Genomic DNA, 22587 nt, shown 5'->3' on the forward strand with positions numbered 1-22587 from the left:
TAGAGTTGTTGCTGAGTTATGTCTGTTTATGGTTTAAAAGAGTTACCTCTCTACCCAAATTGTATTAAAAAATATCATCTAGGTATGGAAATTTTTTTTCCCAAATCTAATGAATGAAGCCACGACTTCCATTCTTTTATGTAGCTTTGTGGCACTTCGGGGTCCCAATCAAGACCTTCAATAGCTAAACGCTGCAAAATTAACCTAGCTTTTAGGAAGAATGGAGCGCCGAACCCTAGTGGATCGAAATTTTGGCCAAGTTGGCTTAACATTGAGCGACGTGTGTACTTCTCTAAAGGTGGGGGAAAGCACTTAATGAAGAATGAATCTGACTCGGTTTGCCACACACAACCTAGAGTTATTGCTACTGATAAGTCTGTGTCGTCTTTTTCGAGGTCAACATCGCGAAAGGAAGAAGCCAGCAACTCCTTTTTAAAGTTCGACGAAACATCCAATGCCTCTTTGTTGGCACTCCATTTTACCAAACTAAAGCCTCGGCTATCGAACAAGTCAATGGCTTCTTTAGCAATCTCACTGACCTCATCAAGGCTATTTCCAGAGAATATCAGATTGTCCATATAGCCTACATATTTTTTCGAATTGCACTCAGGGTCAAGTCACTGGCTCCAGTGGGGTTTTGTTCAATCATTTTTTTGAATGGCTAAGCAGGCGACGTATGGACTGCTTTTAATTCCCCAAGAGTGTACACAAAATCCAACAAAATCTAAACAGAATTACTTTGCCCTTTTCGATATCATTATTCTCAAACCAAAGCAAACGGAACAAGTCGCGTTGTTCCATTGGTAATTGAATCTGGAAGAAGCACTTGGTTAGGTCTGCCATTAGGCCAAACTTTCCCAATCTAAAGCGAGCCAGAAGTTGTGTTAAAGGGTTTAATATGTCTGGGCCCGACAAATCACATCATTAACACACCTAGCCTACCCTTAAATTCAGATTTGCCGTCATATACCACTCGCTTTTTTGCTTGGGATGTCACAAAATATGGTAGCCTAAGTAGCCTACCACACACATGCCGATGAGTCGTCGTCTTTTACCGGCTCAATGTAGGCCTACTCACTGGACTGCATTTCAGTCATCGTGTCTACTAAGAATATTCGAACATCAGATTGCTTTAAAGGCTTTCGTCGTAAGCTCAGAACACGGTGAAGAGCCAAAGAGTGGTTATCCGGTACGGTAATTCAAAGTCGGTTTTTAACGGTACGGGCATTTCAAATCTCCCATCTTCAACTTTCATTTGTTCAACAAATTTTTGTGCTATGACATCATTGCGGGACAGTTCTATCGTTTCATCTGTTAGGGTTAAATCCTTTATTACATGCTTTAAACGACTGATTGCAATCTCCTGCGCATCAAAACTGTCAAGACTAAGTGACTCCTCAGCGACGTTACCATTAATGGCAACACGATGTACTTTAGAATCACCAGAGACCATAGAACCTCGACCTCCACTAGCCAGCCAGCCCAGTGGGGTTAAAATAGCATGGGGCTCTTCCCGAGTCATGCCAACACGTTCTTCTAATACTCGCACCAAGTAAGCATGGTCATTCCCGATTAGAATATCGACCGACATTTTGTTAGGTAACAAAATCAATTCAACATTATCGAAATGTGAAAACCTATTTAAGTCTAATTGATGTTGCGGCAATGTTTCGACATGGTCACTCCAAGTAGCAGTGGCGTAGCTAGGGAATGTGCCGCCCGGGGCGGATTCAGATTTTGCCGCCCCTTCAAGAAAAAGCATGTGAAAATGAAAGTTTTTTAATTGACTTTAAGTGGAATTATTCTATGTTTTGAACCAGTAGCGTAGCCAGGAATTTTGAAAGGGGGGGGATTAAAGGCCGGCGGGCGAAGCCCGCCGGCGTCCTCGCCAAAGACGATACCCAGCGGCGGGGGGTCTGGGGGGGCCTCCCCCAGAAAATTTTGAAAAATTACTTTGGATTTGGTGCATTCTGAGAGCATTTTCAACAAAAATGTGGGTATAAATATTCCTGTAAAATGGTGCTGTCCGGTGGCATAGCAAAAGAATAAGATCATGTTTTCTTGGGCATTTTTCGGAAATAAAGCTAAGTCTCTATGTTTTCTTGTTGCTAATTCCTGGCTGAGATATTTGAATGTTTGGTATTGGCAAAACTCGCTCTTTTAATGGAGTTTCGTTTAAAATTAGGCAAACTTTGTTTTAGAGACATAGAGACTGAAAGCATCATTCTCAATATCGTGACGTCACACGCGTAGCCAAAGGGGGGGATTGTAACCCCCCCCCCTGGCTACGCCACTGTTTTGAACGCTGCCATTCTGTTTGCTTTTATTTTTCGTGTACTTTTGCATTATCAACCAAAAAAACAAAACGTTCTGTCTGAAAGTGCCGCCCCCCAGACGTGCCGCCCGGGGCGGTCCGCCCCCCCCTAGCTACGCCACTGCCAAGTAGTCCAGTCGTTGAAGGGGTTTACCTTGACTTAATTGGTGTAAAGCTAAAATTTTGCACATTGGTTCTGTTCATTGTGTACAATGACCAAAAAAAATCCCCGTGAAAATTTTTTGGTGAAAAAAAGTTATCCGCTATTTTCGAAATTCCGCCATTTTTTCAAACTGGCGGATGTACAAATACTAAATTATTCAATTTTTACGAAATTAGTGTCAGTGTTGGGTTGGTGCTCATTTAAAAGTAAATTTCATACTGCAATTATTTCATTTGGCAAAGTTTTGTTCCACCGTGATTGCCGGAGAAAGTTTACGGATACACGGAAAAGGTTCAGGGAAAATGTCTGCAAAGAAATTACGATCTGTGACAAGGAAATTCAAGCTTCTGAAGCCTCCAGTATACTGCGTCAAAAGGGTGCTGATAGCTGCCAGTACTAATAGAGGGGACAACACTGTTGTGACAGCTGGTCGAAAAGTACACATAGACTGTCGTAGGCCTAAACGTTACACCAACCCAATCGATATACAGCTTAAGAAGAACAGAGAGGAAAGTGGGTCCTGCGTCACGAGGAAACGAAGTGTTCAAATTCTTGATGGCAATTTCGGCAGTAAGAATCATTGTTTGTTTTGTGGGACTCGAGTTCTCACGAACAGACCTGGCGTAGTTTTGTTAAAGCAGATGTTTTTGCAAGAACTATAGTCTATTAGAGTGTTATGAGAGACGTTCTGACGATTGGTCATTCGCCGTGAAAGGTCGTATTGAATATTACGGTGGCGATTTGCATGCTGCAGACTGTTTATACCATCATTCTTGTAGTGTTAATTTTATATATAAATTTAACGTAACTTTGTAATGCGGCAGAGTACCTGAGGTAAAACGTCGAAAATCTGGGCGACCGAAGGATGAGGAACAGGACCAAGCATTTCTAAAGATGTGTTTCCATCTTGAACAGAATGACGAAGAAAAGTTAACGATATCAGACCTCAGATCTAAAATGAAAGAGTTTTTAGCAAATTATCATTGCCTTCCTTATGGATTAAAATATCTGAAGACCCAATTATAGAAACAGTATACGGTGAATCTATTTATATGGCTGAAGGTCAGGGCCTTCATGACATTGTCACTATAAGAGAGAAGATATCCGAAATCCTCCGATCTCATTAGGCTACCTCAAAACAAGGCATGAGGATAATGAAGAGTCACAAAAGAGAGAAATAATTAAAACTGCGGCAAGGCTCATCAAAAATGACGTTCCATCTGCTATCCAAGCATAGACGTACTCAATAATAATAATAGTAATCGTGTTTTATGTGCGCCCATTGCGATACATAACATACAGTAACACTGCGATCACAGATGCGATACAACAGACGATAGGAAGCAGCGAAGTGACATATAGTTTTCGAGTCAGCTGCTCCCTTTATTTTGGCTTGCCATTAAGTGTCTTTGCCGAGACACAGCCGCGTGCTTTGGAGCGGTGTCGAACGCACGTCCTTTCAAAAGTCGCGCAGACGTTCTTGTTGGAAACAGCGATCTTTATTGTATCTTTCTTTGTGTATTTACCGCCACCTAGTGTGTTGATCCTGTATTTGGCAACTCTGTTTCTCGTACATTTTGCTGCCATGAGTTGTTTTTGTCTTTTCGATCGTCGGTGTTGGATCGCTCGGATGTGTGGTCTGGTCAATATTTTTTTGTAAATTGTTTGGTGCAGAGTCACTTAAAGTAAATCCCTGATCTCAATGGTACGGTTGTAGATTCTCGGCTGGTACAGTGTTAGGAATTCGGTAGTACTAAATACTAATTGCTGTGCCCCTGTAGATTCTCTAGTAGTCAGGTAGCTTTATTTTGGGTTTCTCTCGCATCGAACGATCAGCAAGACCCACCACGCTAAGAAGAAATATTTGGTAGGTACAGAATATTTCTTACATTCATTTACAAAAAAATAAGGTAAGTGTTTGTTTATTATTATTCACTATTTATCGGATAGTGTAGGCTACGTTTATTTGTGTAGCCTTGCTCTGTATGAGTTAGATATTTACGGGGACAGTATCGGCAACCTGTCAAACTTATTGTGTTAGGTAAATGCTTGGGCATTGAATTCACTATTTATCGGTTAGTGACCTTGATTCTTTATTAATTTGTTGTCGACTAACTTTGTGGTTAGCTACTGTATAGTCTTGAGGACAGTTGAAGCCTGTCTAGAGTACCGTACGTACTTGGTTAAGTTGTTGCTGTTACCGTACTTAGCCTATTTAAGTTTGGTTATGGCTGATGAGGAGGTTAGTGGTTCTACACCTGAGGTTCAATTGGGTGCTAGCAATGCTCCACATAATACTCAGGAGGGTAGTGATTCGTCGTCTGCTGTTGAATCACAAAGTGAGTCTGCTGAATCGAGTCATGGCAGTGATTCAGCAGTGGTAATTAAAAATTTAAAGAGAAAGTTATATCAAGTGCAGGTAAAGGTCGCTGCACTTAAAAGAAAATTTAAAGCTTTGCAGTCTTAGCCTAACACTCTGCACTTGATAGCAACATTAGAAAAGGAAGTTGATGATTACTGGGAAGAGATTTCAGTACTGCATGTTGAAATCTTGGACCAGGAGTCGGCGTCAACAGAAAATTTAGAACTAAAAGCTGATCAGATTGAAGACTTAATTTGTAAATTGAAAGAGAGTTGTTTGCTTGCTGTAAAAACTCCCAGTGGTGAAGATAGGTCTTCAGGTTCTTCAATTCAATCTGCGGAGAACCATAATGAACCTCGTCCGATACTAACTGGGGGGTTTGTTTCGGAGCGTCCCTTTGTGCCACCATCAGAAAATGTTAGAGAGACCAGTAAACCTTCAACATCTAGAGGCATGCCGAATCACCTAGAGCATCCACCTACTGTTTCCAAGGTTGAGCAGAGAAAGTCTGAATTTTCACAGGCTAGGTACAGTGGTCAGGCTTTAAATCCTGATGCTTACCCCTATGCTGCAAGGCCTACGGTGGTAGAAGAGGTGGTCCAAGGGAATGCCAGTGTGTGTCATCCCCTGGCATATCGTGGACCTATCTCGGCTCCACCTGCTCCTAGGTTAGTATTGGATAAATTTGATGGGGATGTCATAAAGTTCTGGGATTTCAAGAAGAGATTCAGGCGCCATGTCGAGGAAGTGTACCCGTATTTTGAGGACCGTATGGCGTTTTTAGAAAACATGTGCATAGGGAAAGCCCATGAAGTTATAGCTGGCCTGAGTTGTCTCATCAGCAGTGAGGAGGCCTACATCAAAGCCTGGTCGCGTCTGGAGCAACGATTTGGTGATTCAAGAAAACTGATGCTTCGGTTGCGACAGGAACTTCTTGAGGGCCCTCCTATAAGGGAAGGTGATGCGGAAGCATTGCTTCAGTTAAGTGACCGTATGTACCGATGTGAGGTGAGCTTTCAAGGTTGGGATAAGGCCTGGATGCTAGATATCCAGGACCTAATGCATGGCCTCTTTGAAAGATTGCCTTACAAGGTGCGGTCACAATTTGTTGCTGTAAGCAATGATAGAGGTGGAGGGACCTTTGTGGATTTAAGGCTTCTCACTGAAAGGGCGGCGTCAGAAGCTGAAAGTGAGTACGGCCTGTTGCTGAGTAAAAAGAAGGAAAGGGGGCTTGGTCAGCAGCAAACGAATACAGAACATGGAGGTGGTAGAAAGTTTTGTGCTTCCCAGCAGGTGGTGAACCCCTCTGCTTCAGGCGCAAGGAGATTGTGGTCCTGTGTCTGCTGCCAAACGGAACACCCGCTGTGGAAGTGCGATATGTTCCATGCTAAGACTGTTGATGGAAGAAGGGCCTTTGTTAAAGAAAAAAGACTGTGTTATGTTTGCTTACTGCCAGGCCATCAGGTTGCCCAGTGCAAAAGTAAACTATTTTGTCGAGAGTGCAGCCATAAGCACAACTCACTTTTGCACTACCGTAGGGATCGACAAAGTGAAGAAAGCTCTTTGGAAAATGAGGTAAAACCTAAAATAGTCTGTTCCACCAATTTAAAACAAAGCGAGTGCACCATATTTAAAGTGGTTCCGGTGAAGGTTTGGGCGAACAACACTTCCAATTTTGTTCATACCTATGCCTTCATCGACGAGGGATCTAATGTTAACCTTTGCTCTTCAAGTTAAGCGGAGCGTCTGGGTGTGTCTCTTACTGCCACCAACATTGAGTTAGTCACAACAAATGCGACGTCAGCACTGAGCAAACGGGTAGATGGCATGGGTGTCCAAGGTGTGGATGAGAAGTCTGCCTTCATGTTAAATGATGTGTTTGTTGTAGATGAAGTTGTCGATGTTAGCAGCAGCATACCCAGTGCTGAATTAGTAGATGCATTTCCACATTTAAAAGGGTTAAACTTCCCTGTTTTAGAGGGAAAAAAGGTAGAATTGTTACTAGGGAGTGAGCTTCATCAAGCATTCCTGCTAAAGGATGTGGTTCAAGGAAAGCCTGGTGAGCCATGTGGGTTGCGTACGGTTTTGGGTTGGACTGTATATGGTGCCAATAGTGGGGACAAAGAGCTGCAAGTTGTGCCACGCGTCATGGTGAACTTTGTTGAAGGTCGAGAGAAAAACGAAGAGTCATGTGAGCAGATCCTTAAGATCTTAGCTCAGGATTTCAATGACTGTAACGATGTGGCGAACCAGCGTGCTCTTTCTCAGGAGGATAAACAGGCACTTGGGACTTTGGAGAGGACGGTAAAGAAGGTAGATGGTCATTATTCCGTTGGCTTATTGTGGAAAGGAGATTACCCACATTTGTCAGACAGCAGGAAATTGGCTGAAAGGAGGCTATACTGTATAGTCTGCAAAGAAAATTCCTTTCAAATCCTGATTTATTGCAAAAGTACTCACACAAAATGTCTGAATATGTCACTAAGTGTGCTAAGCCTGTTCCTAATGAGCAGCCAGCAAATGGTAAAACCTTTTTCCTTCCGCGTCACTGCACCTCTGAATCGGTAAAATTCAGAGTGGTGTTTGATTGCAGTGCTCGCAGCAATGGCAAGTCTTTAAATGACGAATTGCTACATGGTCCTGACCTCACCAATGATGTCATTGGGGTCTTATTGCGGTTTCGACAACACCCTACAGCAATTATTGGTGATATTAAAGGCATGTTTTTTCAGGTTTTAGTGGAAGAGGAAGATAGAGATGCACTGCGGTTCTTGTGGTTTGAGAAGGGTGATGTGAGTCGGCATCCTGTTGAATATCGTATGAAGACCCACGTGTTCGGCGCCAAATCGTCACCTTGCTGTGCGGCATTTGCTCTGAGGAGGACGGCGATGGACAATCTTTCTGAGGCTGATGCGGCAACTACGGACACGGTAGAAAATAATAGTTATGTTGATGATTGATGCATGTCTTGCACAACAGAAAGTGAAGCACTTAAATTAGTCACCCAGCTTCTCCGCTTACTGGCAACTGGTGGTTTTCATATAACCAAATTTGTGTCTAACAGTTGGAAGGTCCTGTCAACTATCCCTGAAGATGACCTGGCAGACGGTGTTGATTTAAGTGCAGGCAAGCTTCCGGTAACAAAAGCACTGGGGGTTGACTGGGATGTTGCCACAGACAAAATTCATGTTCGGGTGGGGATTGCTCAAAAGTGTATTACTCGGCGGGGCATCCTCTCAATGATAAATCAAACGTATGATCCATTGGGGATTCTACAACCCTTTTTGCTAACAGCTAAAATAATCCTTCAAAAAGCCTGTTTTGCCAAATTGGGGTGGGATGAAGAGATAAATCTTTCTGATTTAAAGTTAAGTTGGGAAAAATGGTTAAATTTATTGCCTGAGACTGAGAACTTGAAGCTTGATCGTTGTATTTTGTGTGCTGGCAAGCAATTGGTTAGGATCGAGTTGCACAATTTTTCTGATGCCAGCTCAGTTGGTTATGGTGTTTGCTCGTATGCTAGATGCATGTATGCAGATGGCACAGTACAGTGTCGTTTTGTGATGGGCAAGTCACGTGTTGCATCTCTTAAAAGGGTAACAATTCCCAGACTGGAATTGGCAGCTGCAGTTCTTGCAGCCACGCTAAGTGTTGTTATTTGTAAAGAGCTTGATTTTACATTCAATGGTGTATTTTTTTGGATGGATGCCTCAGTAGTGTTGCCGTACTTGCACAATACGTCCACATGTTTTGAATTGTTTGTGGCCAATCGCATTGAAATGTTGCATACTCTTTCTTCAGTCGATCAATGGCGATTTGTACCTGGGGATCTCAACCCAGCTGATATTGGCTTTCGTAGTGTATTACCTGGTAAAATTGATCGCTTGTTTTCGTGGCTGAATGGACCGTCATTTTTGTTAACTAGTGAGGACAAATGGCCTCGGCAGCCTGATTTTTTGACTGATTCAGCCGAAGATGGCTCGGAAGTTTGTAAGAGACAATGCTCCGCCCAAGTTGCTTGTTCTGATTCTGAAGTCGTCCTGACCCCGCTGTTTGCACGGTACTCGGCTCTCCACAGGTTACAGCAAGCCGTTGCGTAGCTCATACGTTTCAAGGTCTATTTGCGCTGGAAGTGTTCTGCAGTTTCCTGTCCTCCTCCTGTCGGGTGTCTATCAGCTGAAGAAAGAAGAGAGGCACTAACAGCTATTCTTAAAGTCTCCCAAGCACAAGCCTTTCCAGGTGTGGTGGAGAAGCTCTTAAGTTCAGGTGCATCGGAAAGTTCTGTTGTCTCCATCACCGAAGCGCAGTTAACGGAGTGTGCTGAGCTACGAAAGCTACAATCGTTAAGTCCATTTGTGTCTTCAGGAGTGCTGCGTGTGGGAGGTCGGCTGCAAAATTCTTCTCTGGCCTTCGAAAACAAGCATCCTGTGTTATTACCTCACAACCACCCGGTAACTGACCTGTTAATCAAGTTCCACCATGAGCGAGAGGGACACATGGGTGTTGGTCATGTGCTTGCCGACATGAACAGATCCTACTGGATTGTTAAAGGAAGGTCGGCTGTCAAGAAAGTTCTAATCAATTGTCCTACATGTCGCTTCTGGAAGGCCAGTACTGGCCGACAGCAGATGGCTAGTTTGCCCCAACAAAGAGTGGCAGAATCAACACCCTTCATTGCAATTGGTACAGATTTAATGGGCCCGATTATGGTGACTATTGGACGTAGTCGAGTGAAGAGATACATCTGCATCTTTAACTGCATGACCACCAGGGCTGTGCATTTGGAAGTGGTCCCATCACTAAACACTGACGCTTTCATCCAAGCTTACAAGCGTTTTTGCAATCGCAGGAATGTGAGACCAACTGACATTTACATTTTACAGTGACAATGGTGGTAATTTTGTAGCTGCAGAAACCAAGTTAAAGGAGGTAACTTGGCATTTTAACCCGCCTCGTGCCTCACATCAAGGTGGCTTTTACGAAGTGTTTTTCAGAATCTTCAGGAAGATTTTTCGCTCTATTGTAGCTGAAGCCACCCTCGGAGAATTTGAATTGCTAACATACATGTCTGAGATCGAACGAATAATCAACAATCGTCCGATAACTGTTCTCCCGTCGTCTCCTGATGATATGGCTACTTTAAGCTCAAATGCTATCCTTACTGGCACAGTTGCCGAAGAAAGTGAATCAGAAGACCTTTCCAAAGCTGACGTCTATCGCCGTTCGTGGAAGAAAACGCAGTATTTGACAAACATGTTTTGGGAGCAATGGGCAAAGCAATATCTGCCATTACTCCAGCCCAAGCAGAAATGGTTTGGTGCTTCACCGAACTTGCAACCTGGTGACTTGGTCCTGGTCAAAGACGGTCTGACAGAGAGAGGCCGGTGGCCTAAAGCAATCGTAATTGAAACTTCACCAGACAATGCTGGACTAGTGAGACGAGTACGTGTGCGCACAGCGGATGGGTCGATTTTCATGAGAGACATTCGAAAGATTTGTTTGCTGGAGGACGCTATCAATCAATGAACAGACATTTGTATTGGCTGCCTTGTGAGGCTTATGCTATATTGTAGGAGTAGTGTAACATTTTTATTAGTTTCTGTTTGCAGCGCGCGAGCGCTAGAGCCATAAGTACAGACTGTTTTGTGATTTCGTGTTTCAAATAAGTCAGTAGGTCTGCGTAGTACACGCAATGCTGTCATCGCTTCGGCTGCTTTCGTTTGTTAGTTTTTGTTTGTTAAATTAATATCTTGCAGCTCATGTACCTTTGATGCTACGATAGCGGTGCTGCTTACCATTTTGTGTTCTTTATTTCTTTAGGGTTCCCTTTTGGAACGCTATATAATTTGTGACTGTTTCTTTAAAGGCGCCATTGTTGCTTTAATTTAAATTAACGTCTTGCAGCTTTGTGCCATTAATGCAAAGTTAGTAGTAGGCTACCGTACTGCATTGCCATTTTGTGTCATTGTTTATTTTGTGTTTTGTGACATCATTTGATGTAGCTGTTTTTTAGTTTAAAGGTGCCATCATTTTCAATTATCTTCCCTTTCAATTAACATCTTGCAGTAGTGACGCAAGATAGTAAACTTTGGCTGCTTTACCAATTTGTGATACTGTTTATGTTCATTTTTGTAAGTATGTTAGTTTACGGTAATATACTGTATATGTTAAGGAGTTATGTTGTGTCTTGTCACACATTCCATTCTTGGTTTTGGTGCTGTTTCTCTAGTTTTAAAAGCGCCATTATTATAACTGCCGCTTTTAGGGGTGGGAATGTTGGAAACAGCGATCTTTATTGTATCTCTCTTTGTGTATTTACCGCCACCTAGTGTGTTGATCCTGTATTTGGCAACTCTGTTTCTCGTACATTTTGCTGCCATGAGTTGTTTTTGTCTTTTCAATCGCCGGTGTTGGATCGCTCGGATGTGTGGTCTGGTCAATATTTTTTTGTAAATTGTTTGGTGCAGAGTCACTTAAAGTAAATCCCTGATCTCAATGATACGGTTGTAGATTCTCGGCTGGTACAGTGTTAGAAATTCGGTAGTACTAAATACTAATTGCTGTGCCCCTGTAGATTCTCTAGTAGTCAGGTAGCTTTATTTTGGGTTTCTCTCGCATCGAACGATCAGCAAGACCCACCACACTAAGAAGAAATATTTGGTAGGTACAGAATATTTCTTACAGTTCTCACCACTCGGCTAGGCAACCGGCACTCAATCTCGGTCCTGCTCTAATGCAGCCCACTTGCCTGAAACTTTGCGAACACTGTTGGGTTCCTTATTTGTAGGAAAACACACAAAGCAAAAGGTTGCAAGTATTGGCCAAGCTGTCGTTCTCACCACTCGACCGACCAGATCGTCAGACCACGAGCGGTGATTGCACCATTGCAAATTGGTCTTGCTGTTCAAGGACATCATTTGTACAGGTCGAGATTTCTTGTTGATACTTTACAGTTTACACTATATGGGATGTTGTTCTTCTTACGCAGAAGTCCTGAGGTTTGAAAAGAATGCAGCTGATTGTGTAGCGTCAGAATCCATTGTTCAAGAGAACATAGACCTACTCGAAAGTACAATGTTATTTGCAGCTGACAGTGTTGATCATAATATTATCACCCTGGATGGGAAGGGGACTTTCCACGGGATGGGAATGATTGCTGCCTTGACACCGGTTCAGAAAGCAAACCGTATGATTCTAAGGCACAATAGGCCTATATCACAACTTAACATGACAGAGAAGACTAGGATTGAAATCATGCAACTCCGCTTTGCCAATGAAGCGCAGAGGACATCACTAGCTGGTTATGTACCTTTTTCTCAGGATCAAACCCTGAGAAATATTGTGAATGGTGTTGTGGCCGAAGATAACGTTAATGTACATGAACAAACAAAAAAATTATCGACTTAATCGATCAGTAAAACACTTTGGGGTAGCCTAAAGGTTGCGAAGTGATCAATGCCCCAGGGGATGCTGATGTTCCGATTGCGAAGACTACTATGTTAGTGCAGTGTAACGCTCGACAACGTTGATTGGAGAAGACACAGATCTGTTTGTTTGTTTATCTTTATCCTGCATTGCGGGAAAGCGGACTTGAGCGCTATGCATCGGCGTACGCCTTCCGACGTACACCTGACCCACGCTGCAGCCGACGGCAATGTCTGTTTCCGGTTGTCTACTCTATTTATGACTTAAATTTGGTACTACCCATTACTCGAAATCGATCACTGGGTAGAGGCAATTATCGTAAAGTTTCTTGCCCAGAGAAACAACAGCAAGTGCGGGTGGCTGTAGTCGAACATGCAGGCTCTCGACTGCGAGCCCAACGCGCTAACCATTCGGCCATTGCTGCCGACAATCTGTTGGTCGTGCTTCTTCATTATGCGCAACAAGCAAACAAAGATCTATATTTTCGTTCCGACAAGGGAAATGCTGACAAAGTGTATCATATAAACGAACTGAAAATGGTGATGGGTGCAGAATTATGTTCCCAGTTACTTTTTCTACATGCCTATTGCCTACACTGGATGTTACACAACATCAAGAGTCTTTTGTGTGGGTAAGAAAATCTGTCTTTCACAAGCTGGTAAATGGTGATGCAGTGATGCTACTCTGAAAGACTGTGCCAATTACTTCCTTCTTCCAAAGCAGACAGCAGCATCCATTGTGAACAAAGATTGTCAAGCGATGGCTGTGATTTTTGGGGGCACGCGGACGGATTCCCTCTCGTCATTGCACTACAGAGTACTAAGAAAAAAAGTCGTCTCTTCCCAATCATTTGTGACACCAGAACACCTACAACCTACTGAGTCATCAACAAAATTTCACTGTCCAAGGGTTTACTACCAAATAATGGTCTGACTAGGACAGGAGAGTGATATGGAAACTTGCGGGTGGGGTTGGAAACTGGAAGGAAGTCAGTTTGTGACAACAGAGTCGGACATGAATGCGGACCCAGATTCCCTCTTATAGATTATCCACTGCAACTGCACAACTGCCTGTAGCACAGCCAGGTGTAGCTGTAGGCAGAATAATCTACCCTGTACCTCAGCATGTGGACAGTGCAACTTGATGCCTGTGACAATACGTAGGCTACAATCAGTCGTTACTGGGTGAAGATGATGACCAGGACTTATTAAGCAACTGAATGTAAATAACTTAATAAGTGATCTGCGATTCTTGTACTGCCAGTGTTTCACTATTGGTTTTGTTTCATATAACTTAATAAGTCTTTCCATTAAACTAATTAGTTAATTTCATTTTGAATTGTTTTAATGAATTCCTTACCACCTTAAACCTAGGGATAGACGCCAGAATTAGAGCTCTAGCATGAATATTACGTGAATTATTGTCACTGTACTGTTTTGGCGGCCATCTTGAAAATGACAACTTTCCGGTGCTCTGATTCTCCTAGATTTTTAATATATTATTCTTGATGATAAATACTAGAAAAAACGTTGGAAAACCTTTTGTAGGAATTTTTTGGGGTCAAACCATATATGACCTGACTATAAGTGAACAAAATTATCGTTTTTGGAACTATTATACATTATAGCGTACCTAGGCTATTATATAATATTTTATTAATGTCACTTCGTTTAAAGCAGGGGTGGGGAACCTTTTTAGTATTGCGGGCCACATAAAATGAGAAATAACACAGGCGGGCCACTAAAAATTTCGAAATTTTATTTACAGATAAAAAATGCAGGGAAGTAGACAATGATTTATTTCACTTTCACAGCTAGTGGGATGGCTGAAAGTTTTTATTTTTGGTGAGTCGTGTGATGTCTGCGGACACGGAAGATGTTGCAACTTTTAACTGCATCACGTTTTTATCAGTCAGTCTGAAGCGAAGTCGAATTTTTGTTAGATTCAATTTGGAAAAAAAAATTGCTCACGAAAGTAGGTGCTTCCAAACAGAGACACATATTTCAAAGCATGTTTCCGCATGACTGAAAAATCATCAGCATTTAGGCTATGTAGCGTTGATAAAAGTTGAGCAGTGGAATGTTTTGGTAAACTTACATCGCTTTCAACGTACCGTCACTCTGGAGCTCTACTATTTCATGTTGGAAGTTACTAAGAATATCAGTTGCAACCACATTACAAGGAGAGGCAAAAATATCTAACTTCATTTCTTTACTCTTTATGTCCAACAATCTTGCTTTAAGTCTCTTTTGTTGACTCTGGTGACATATCACACTCTTCCAATCTGCCTTGAGCCAGCATGGAAGCAGTACGGCTCATAAAATCACATGGAACCCTGTCAAGTAACCCATGTTGATGCGTAATCTGCTGCAAGCGGAGATAGCGAATAATTATTAAGTCTCTTTTGAGCTGTTGTTCCAATATACTTTGGGTAAAGAAATTTTGACGCGGGCCACATGGAAAAGTCACGCGGGCCGCATTCGGCCCGCGGGCCGCAGGTTCCCCACCCCTGGTTTAAAGCCAAATATAGTTGTTATTGAGTACCTACTTGCTTATTAATTGTGACAATGATAATATCATATTTTAAAGAAGCCGTAGTATGACGATACTTCGGAAAAATATTCAAATTTTATTTATCCGCCAACTTGGAAAAAAAATGGCGGATTTTCAAAAAAAGCGGATAACATTTTTTCACCAAAAGATTTTCACGGGGATTTTTTTTTTGGTCAATGTACATAATCAACAGAAACAATGTGCAAAGTTTCAACTTTACACCAATTAAGTCAAGGTTCGGCCCTTTTTTTCGCTTCAACGACTGGACTAAAGGTGCATTTATCACTGCTTCCACATCACCATACAGTTCGTCAGTAACTAAGGATTGGATATTATATTTAACCAGATCAGAGTATATTTCTTGTTTGCCTGCTAGAGTGTCGATGCGGAAAGAGACATTATCTGCGGCTTTTAGAGCTGAGAGCCTGGGTCGTGTTGACAGTAAACCAGAGTGGTCTCTCCATTAGATGGGTTTATGACCCGCACAGCCGTGACACGATTAAACACTGCCCTCTTATGAGCGATGCTTACACTACGATTAGTGACGACAGGTGCCGTTCTAAGACCATTGCCACTGCCCGATGTTCCTTGAGGATTCACATAGGCGTCGTGCAGTAGATAATAGTGCTTAAATCGGAAATGTTCGCCGCAGCGTCTACAATTACATGATTGGGTGCAGTTTTTTGCTTCGTGTCCTAGACGTAGGCAGTTTAGACAACGACCAGTCGTGGCGATGACATCCCGGGGTCGCGACGGCGTCAAGTTTAGGAACTCGGGACAATTGGGTAGTCTGTGACGCTCTTGCTTATTCCTACTCTCACAATAGATACAGAGTATGTCCTTCCTCGTACCCTCAAAAGAGCGGCCAGTGATGGGCATTATCGGCGATAATTATCGGCGATGAATTTTTATCGCTTATCGTTATTGCTCAATTATTTTTTCAGTTATCGTTATCGCCAAAGGCAATATTTGATTATCGCCGATAATTAATCGCCGATAAATTTTATTTCGGATCAACGCACAAGTGGAAAGACCATGAAAAGTAATATTTTTACTGGCCACCTAGTTAATGAAACTAAAATTAAAACCAGTTCTTCTTCAGTGCCTGAAGTGTATGTGCACAGGTCGTTGTCAAGGGAGAAGGCACGCCTCCCTGCAGCGACGGCACTGACAACACAATAATTTTTAGAGTTGCAAATTGCAATGCAATGAAATGCATGCAACAAGTCTCTTGTTGTTTTGTTGCAATCGGCAATCGCGAGTGAATTTTACAATTAGAATGTAAGCGCACAGGCGGTACAGATTCCTTTGAAGCGAAGCGAAAGAAATTGGCAAGTGGCTTGTAAAATTGTCGCAATACGAGGCTGCATTTACATAGGAAACATGGTCTTTCGCGCCACCTCACGATCAACTATTTTATTCTTGTGTTTTCTTTTTTCGTTGGAAGTGTTAGTTTTTGGTAATTGTCGTAAAAAAATAAAATCCCTCTCGTCAAAACATGAAACTTACTGTTTTAAGCGCATTAAATTTTTAGATGAGTAGATTAACTAAAATTGTAAGAACTTGCCTTGAGACGTGCGGTTACGCCACAAACTCAGTTTAAAAGACAAAATTCACACACAATAACAACACAAGATCGGTAATAGACTGCAAGATCGATTTTTTTCTAGCTTGGCGATATAACTTTAATCCAAAAATAATAACCAAATTCGTAAGTGCCATTTAACTTAAAAAGTTAACCCATTTGTGCCGAAAGTGAAAGTACTTAAAAATGTTTTCGGAAAATTTAAATATTGCATAATTATGACCTAAAGAACATATCACAACTTCTTTTTTCCTAAGTGTGTTTGTACTTTTTGAAAAAAAAGTCGTCCCATATAAAAGACGCTAGGCAAATCCGTTATCAAATTTCACAAGTTTCTTGTACGTAATGCTTAAGCGTTATTGCATTTTTCTTATCGCTCAAAGCATAGACACCTTAAATAGAAGGTTAGTATCTGCTATGCTCGGTATTTGGAACTTGGGTGTTAAATCCAAACTTGGTTGTATCCAAAATGTGGTACAAATTATTCATAAAACTTTGTTTTCGGTGTCTGTTATAGGGTTTTGAGGGGCAAGGATTCCATTTTTCACACTTGTTTTTCTCTAAAATGTCAATAAAAGGTCTTCTGAAGCTTATTTGTTGCAAAAATATCACAATTTTGGCAAAAATGGGTGTTTTTTTTTACTTAAGTCAATGGAACAAGAATTAAATTAAATTTTACACACCTATTCACTATCTTATATGATGAACACCTGCAAAATTTGAGTGAAATTTATTGAGAAACACGAGAGTTATAAAGCATTTAGTTTGGGGGGATCTGCCAAGGGGGCACAATTTTTTTTACTTTTTGGCCATGTTTGAGGTCCTATTACTGCTTAAGTAAATAAGGTAAGAACCTAATTTTTTTTACAGGTGATAGTACTTCTGCCAAATATTGAAAAAATAACATCGTTCACATTGTCACTCTAAAAGGTCAAAGGTCATAGACATCCAAATGTGGCCGTTTCCAGCTCTCGGTTAAAATTTTCCAAACTCAACATTGCCAAGGCCCTATTTTTGATTGGTTTTGGCTGACATTTAGTAGAAATGTTGTTTACAGGATTTTCTATGAACTGAGAAAAATTTCAGGACTTTCCTTTTCGCTCCAACCAAAAGTATCCGATGCTAAGTTTGAAATGGTTTACGCGGCGCTACGTACGCATGCTGCCTGTAGCAAAGTCAGCCGATTTCCCTCAAATGGACAACTCTCCATTAGTGATTCGATACGGTTTAAAAAAAATATAAATGGCATGTTGTTGCCGTCATAGTTGATCAATGCGGCCCTATCGTAGAAAGTGCAACAATTATGATATTTATAGAACCAGTTTTGTTGATCCTCAGCACATCTGTTTGCATTACGCCCTGGCGGGGGCGTCATAACATGTCTAGTTTCATGGCCATCATCTTTAATTAGTGGTGAATTACATCTCTCACCTGTAAGATATTTTCTTACAGTTAAGGGGCATGTTTGTGACGGTTTCACAACCTTCTCTCTATAAAAATCACGTTGATCATAATGAGGTTTTCTTTCAGCGGCCCCATGGGCCCCCCGGGCGGTTTTGTCAAAAAATTATCTTTAGTCCACGTTCTATGCTTGTTTGTGAGGGCGTTCCCTGAAAAGAGATTTCTTAGGGGGGTTTCTCTATGTGGCGGTTCCATTAAATTATCCTGTTTAGCCTTGCTCTGTTTAGGTTGGGCATCTATGCTGGTGGCCCCATGAGTGTCATGGGATCTCCCAGGCGGATTGACAATGCCAGCGTCCCACCTCTGGAACTTTTCTATCGCTGTAGGGATGTAGTCGGTGACTCCGAGACTAGGGAAAGAGCGGAACCTGTGAACAGGGGTGACCTGCGAACCACCCCCCGTAATTTTTTTTATACAACTATTTCGTTCCTAATGTGGATATTATTGGCTTTAATACGCTTCGTTAGTTTTTTCCTAGGAAGTAACGTCATTTTTTGAGCTGATTTGTGGACAGGAGACTTCATTGCTGATTTTGACACAATTTTGTAAATTTTTGAGGTCGTACAACATGTTTTCTAGTTTTTTAACTTGAGTGATATCTTGGGTTTCAGCATAGATATCTTATATATAGATATGCAACTCAACAATCGTGGAATTATCGTCACGCTCGACTGACTTTATGGACACAATCAACAATCAAGATTGCCAGCTTGGCTAGCGTATCTATGGTAGGCTATTATTGTACGGTTTGGGCTTGGCGAGTGGTGGCTTTTGAGCTCCTTTGGAATATTTTGTTTGGCGTATATTTCAAGTTTTCACAGAATAGCCTACTATGAAAAATCAAGACAATAATCTTTCTTCACGTAGGTTATGCAACTTCTGTTTCATGATCGTTGGAACTACCATTTAAGCTTATTTCCAGTGACTCAGTAAAGCTTGTTGTAGACAGTTTACAAACCTGAGATAGAGGGGCGCCGGAACGATTGTAGAGTGAAATATACGGTAGCGATAATGCTGGGCAACTCGTTCGTTTTCCCGTTATTAGCCATGAAAGTCGAAATGTGAGACAGATGAATGATTGAAATAGCTTGAACAAGAAACGAAAGGTAAATTTCTCATTCATAGCATCACAATCTGCTGCAAAGTATAAAATGTGTCCACGGGATAATTTGTGTGGGCCTACTGTTGGCTATAGGCCCTATAATTTGGCTAAAAGCGAATAGCAGAAGTTGTTAGCCTATATTGCAAAATGTGCAGTAGCTTACATGACCTTAAAAGGGCACCATTGCCCCCCATCCAGAGAAAATTTGAGGTCAGGGGGCATCCTCCCCCCTGCTGAGACAGCTTCATTAGCATCACGGATCCAACCGCCAAACCAAGACAAGTTTAATGTTTGGTACACACCATAACTAGGCTACCAAATGCTATAGCACAGCTTTCGGTAGCCAGCAGTAACTTTCATTTTGGTAACACTCAGTAGAATAATTGAATAAAACTTCAGCTTGTCCTGGAACTACAGCTCCAAAAAAAGTCTTTACCTACTTATCAATGGTTGACATGCTTGTTGTTAGGCATTGTCGGAAATTTTCAAGCATTTTCAGGGGTTGTCAGGCATTGTAGAGTAGCTACTTTCAGGCATTGTGTAGGATTTCCAGGCATTGTCGATCATTATCAGTGGTTGACGGGTTTGTTAGGCATTATAGAACATTTTCAGGCATTGCCAAACATTTTCAGGGGTTATCAGGCATTGCAGAGTAGCTACTTTCAGGCATTGTTGGGAATTTCCAGGCATTGTCAAGGATTTCCAGGCATTGTTGATCAATATCAGTGGTTGACAGGTTTGGTAGTCATTATGGAACATTTTCAGGCATTGTCGAACATTTTCAGGGATCGTCGAACATTTTCAGGGGTTGTCGAGCATTTTCAGGGGTTGTCAGGCATTGTAGAGTAGCTACTTTCAGGCATTGTTGGTAATTTCAAGGCATTGTCTAGGATTTAGGGGGGGCAGAGGGTGCAGGTACCCTGGACCCCCGACTTTTAAAGGGCCCCCTACGTGAAAAAAATGTGATTTTGTGTTAGTTTTTTTCTTTTAGCTTTTGTGGTTTCTGCAAAATGCTGTGCAGTGCTGGATTGATGCTACTGTAGACGTTGAGTCTGAAAGTGCCGTAGTCTGAAAGTGCCGCCCCCAGACGTGCCGCCCGGGGCGGTCCGGCCCTCCTTCCCCCCCTAGCTACGCCACTGATTGTCGGACATCTTCAGGCATTGTCTAGGATTTCCAGGCATTGTCGAACATATTCAGTGGTGGATAGGTTTGTTAGGCATTGTCGAACGTTTTCTTGGGTTGTCGATCATTACCAGGTTTTGACAGGTTTGTCAGACATTGTCGATACTTATGATAGCCAGATCATTTAAACGCTGCTGTGTTTGTGTATACTGTAAATACGTTTACAACCTACGCAAAATAGAAAGGGATCATTCTGCTGCGCATGCAGAGCTGAGAATAAAAATGCATGAAAATGTTCGACAATGCCTGACAAACGTGTCAAAAACCAATGATGATCGACAATGCCTGGAAATCCTAGACAATGCTAGGAAATGCCCAACAATGCCTGAAAGTAGCTGAATCTAGAATGCCTGACTACCCCTGAAAATGCTAGACAATCCCTGAAAATGTTCGACAATGCCTGACAAACCTGTCAACCACTAATAATGATCAACAATGCCTGGAAATCCTAGACAATGCCTGGAAATTCTCAACAATGCCTGAAAGTAGCTACTCTACGATGCCTGACAACCCCTGAAAATGTTCGACAATCCCTGAAAATGTTCCATAATGACTACCAAACCTGTCAAACACTGATATTGATCGACAATGCCTGGAAATCCTAGACAATGCCTGGAAATTCCAAACAAATGTCTGAAAGTAGCTACTCTGCAATGCCTGACAACCCCTGAAAATGCTCGACAATCCTTGAAAATGTTCGACAATGCCTGAAAATGTTCCAAAATGACTACCAAACCTGTCAAACACTGATATTGATCGACAATGCCTGGGAATCCTAGACAATGCCTGGAAATTCCCAACAATGCCTGAAAGTAGCTACTCTACAATGCCTGACAATCCCTGAAAATGCTCGACAACCCCTGAATATGTTCGATAATGCCTGAAAATGTTTGACAATGCCTCACAAGCCTGTCAACCACTGATAATGATCGACAATGCCTGGAAATCCTACACAATGCCTAGAATTTCCCAACAATGCCTGAAAGTAGTTAGCCTACTCTACAATACCTGAAACCCCTGAAAATGTTCGACAACCCCTGAAAATGCTCCATAACCCCCCAAAAAGCCGACAATGCCTGACAATGCCCGACAATGCCTACAATGCCAGACAATGGGTATTTAGAGGTACCCTCTGTGACTGTGATTTGTTTTCAATCGCCAGAATCTCCATAAAGCAGTCCATGCGGAACGAGAATGTGACGTCATCACAAGCAATCCATACGTCAACTTGAAAACGAAGAAAGTTTTATTTAAACAAAAACCAAAAAAATATATTAAAAATAAAGTTGTTTTGCTGTGCCAAGTTTGAAGTCAATGCATACATCCATAGCTACGCTGTTAGCCTTCAAACATCGTTACGCACCACTGAGTTGCATATCTATATATAAGATATCTATGGGTTTCAGTGACAAGTGATTAATGTGCGATAAATTAGCATTGTTTTTAGCTATGTTGAGTGAGACTAAAAGTTCGGGTTTTAGGCTGGGAGCAAAAAAATTACCGGTCATGTGGTGCGTGACCTGTGAAACCCCTATTGGAGCGACCTGCGAAATATTTTGTTTTGGGTCAACAACACGATCCAAAGAAATTAATTGATACCTGTTGACTTCTCTGTGCACAATTTTGAATAAACAAGTTTGTGGCGATGAAGTACAGTCATGTTTCTCCAATTTGGTGATTGCGAATTAAACTTTGTGCACGTACTATTTTGTGCTGATAGTAAAATCATCTGTGTTCGTAACAGAGAGATTTTCCGATGAGCGCATACATTTAGTGTTTCCCATTTGACATTTCTTGTAGTAGCATGACAACAGCACAACATAAAACTGTTAAACAAATGGAAAATCGAAAATACTGCATGTTTTTTTCAAGCGGCTTAGAGGACCCTCCACATATGGTCGTAGAACACTCACTTGCGGGTCGTATGAACCACTTTGGAGGACACTATATTTTTCGCTCTAGGGACTTCCGCTTCCACCGGAACATGCTTAAAATCCATGAAAGTATGGAGACTGTAGCTAGGAAGATATACGTAAACTTTGAGACGAATCTTAGACACAAAACAAAAAATATATGAGATTTTGTAAAAATTGGCTCGTAGGTCCCGCCCTTCCCCCTGGCCGTAGGCCGTCGTTGCCCGCGCCCCGACCCTTGGTCTGATCCACATTGTGAAAACAACTCAAGCTTACTTTGCCTTGCTCTTAGTTCGCCTGCCTTGATCTGTATTTCAATTTCGGCTCTGGCCTCGGCCTCCTCAGCTTTGGCTCTGGCTTCCTCAGCTTTGGCTTTGTTCACCTGCATCTGTTTTCCCACCGCAACTTCTCCATTTCGAGCCGGATTTCAATCTCTTCTTTTTTTGAACGGCGCGAGCGACTACTCGAGGCACTGGTGTTTGATTTTCCTTTTATTGTACCTAATTTTGTATCTACCCTGGAGATTT

The 22587-nt window shown here is 41.9% G+C and overlaps 2 protein-coding genes across 2 annotated transcripts; both read left to right on the top strand.

The window, feature by feature from the left end:
* The first annotated feature begins 7802 nt into the window (after window positions 1-7802).
* Window positions 7803-9725, top strand: LOC145770986 (uncharacterized). The gene is made up of 3 exons (XM_082582725.1): window positions 7803-7965; window positions 8641-8829; window positions 8983-9725. Exons 1-3 carry the CDS (start codon window positions 7803-7805, stop codon window positions 9723-9725), a joined length of 1095 nt encoding a protein of 364 aa, XP_082438851.1.
* A 178-nt stretch (window positions 9726-9903) lies between these two features.
* LOC145770987 (uncharacterized) lies at window positions 9904-10365 on the top strand. The gene has a single exon (XM_082582726.1). It carries the CDS (start codon window positions 9904-9906, stop codon window positions 10363-10365), a length of 462 nt encoding a protein of 153 aa, XP_082438852.1.
* The last annotated feature ends 12222 nt before the right edge of the window (window positions 10366-22587 follow it).

This window comes from Aplidium turbinatum, chromosome 5, assembly GCF_918807975.1.
Source record: "Aplidium turbinatum chromosome 5, kaAplTurb1.1, whole genome shotgun sequence".
Lineage (NCBI taxonomy): Eukaryota > Metazoa > Chordata > Ascidiacea > Aplousobranchia > Polyclinidae > Aplidium > Aplidium turbinatum.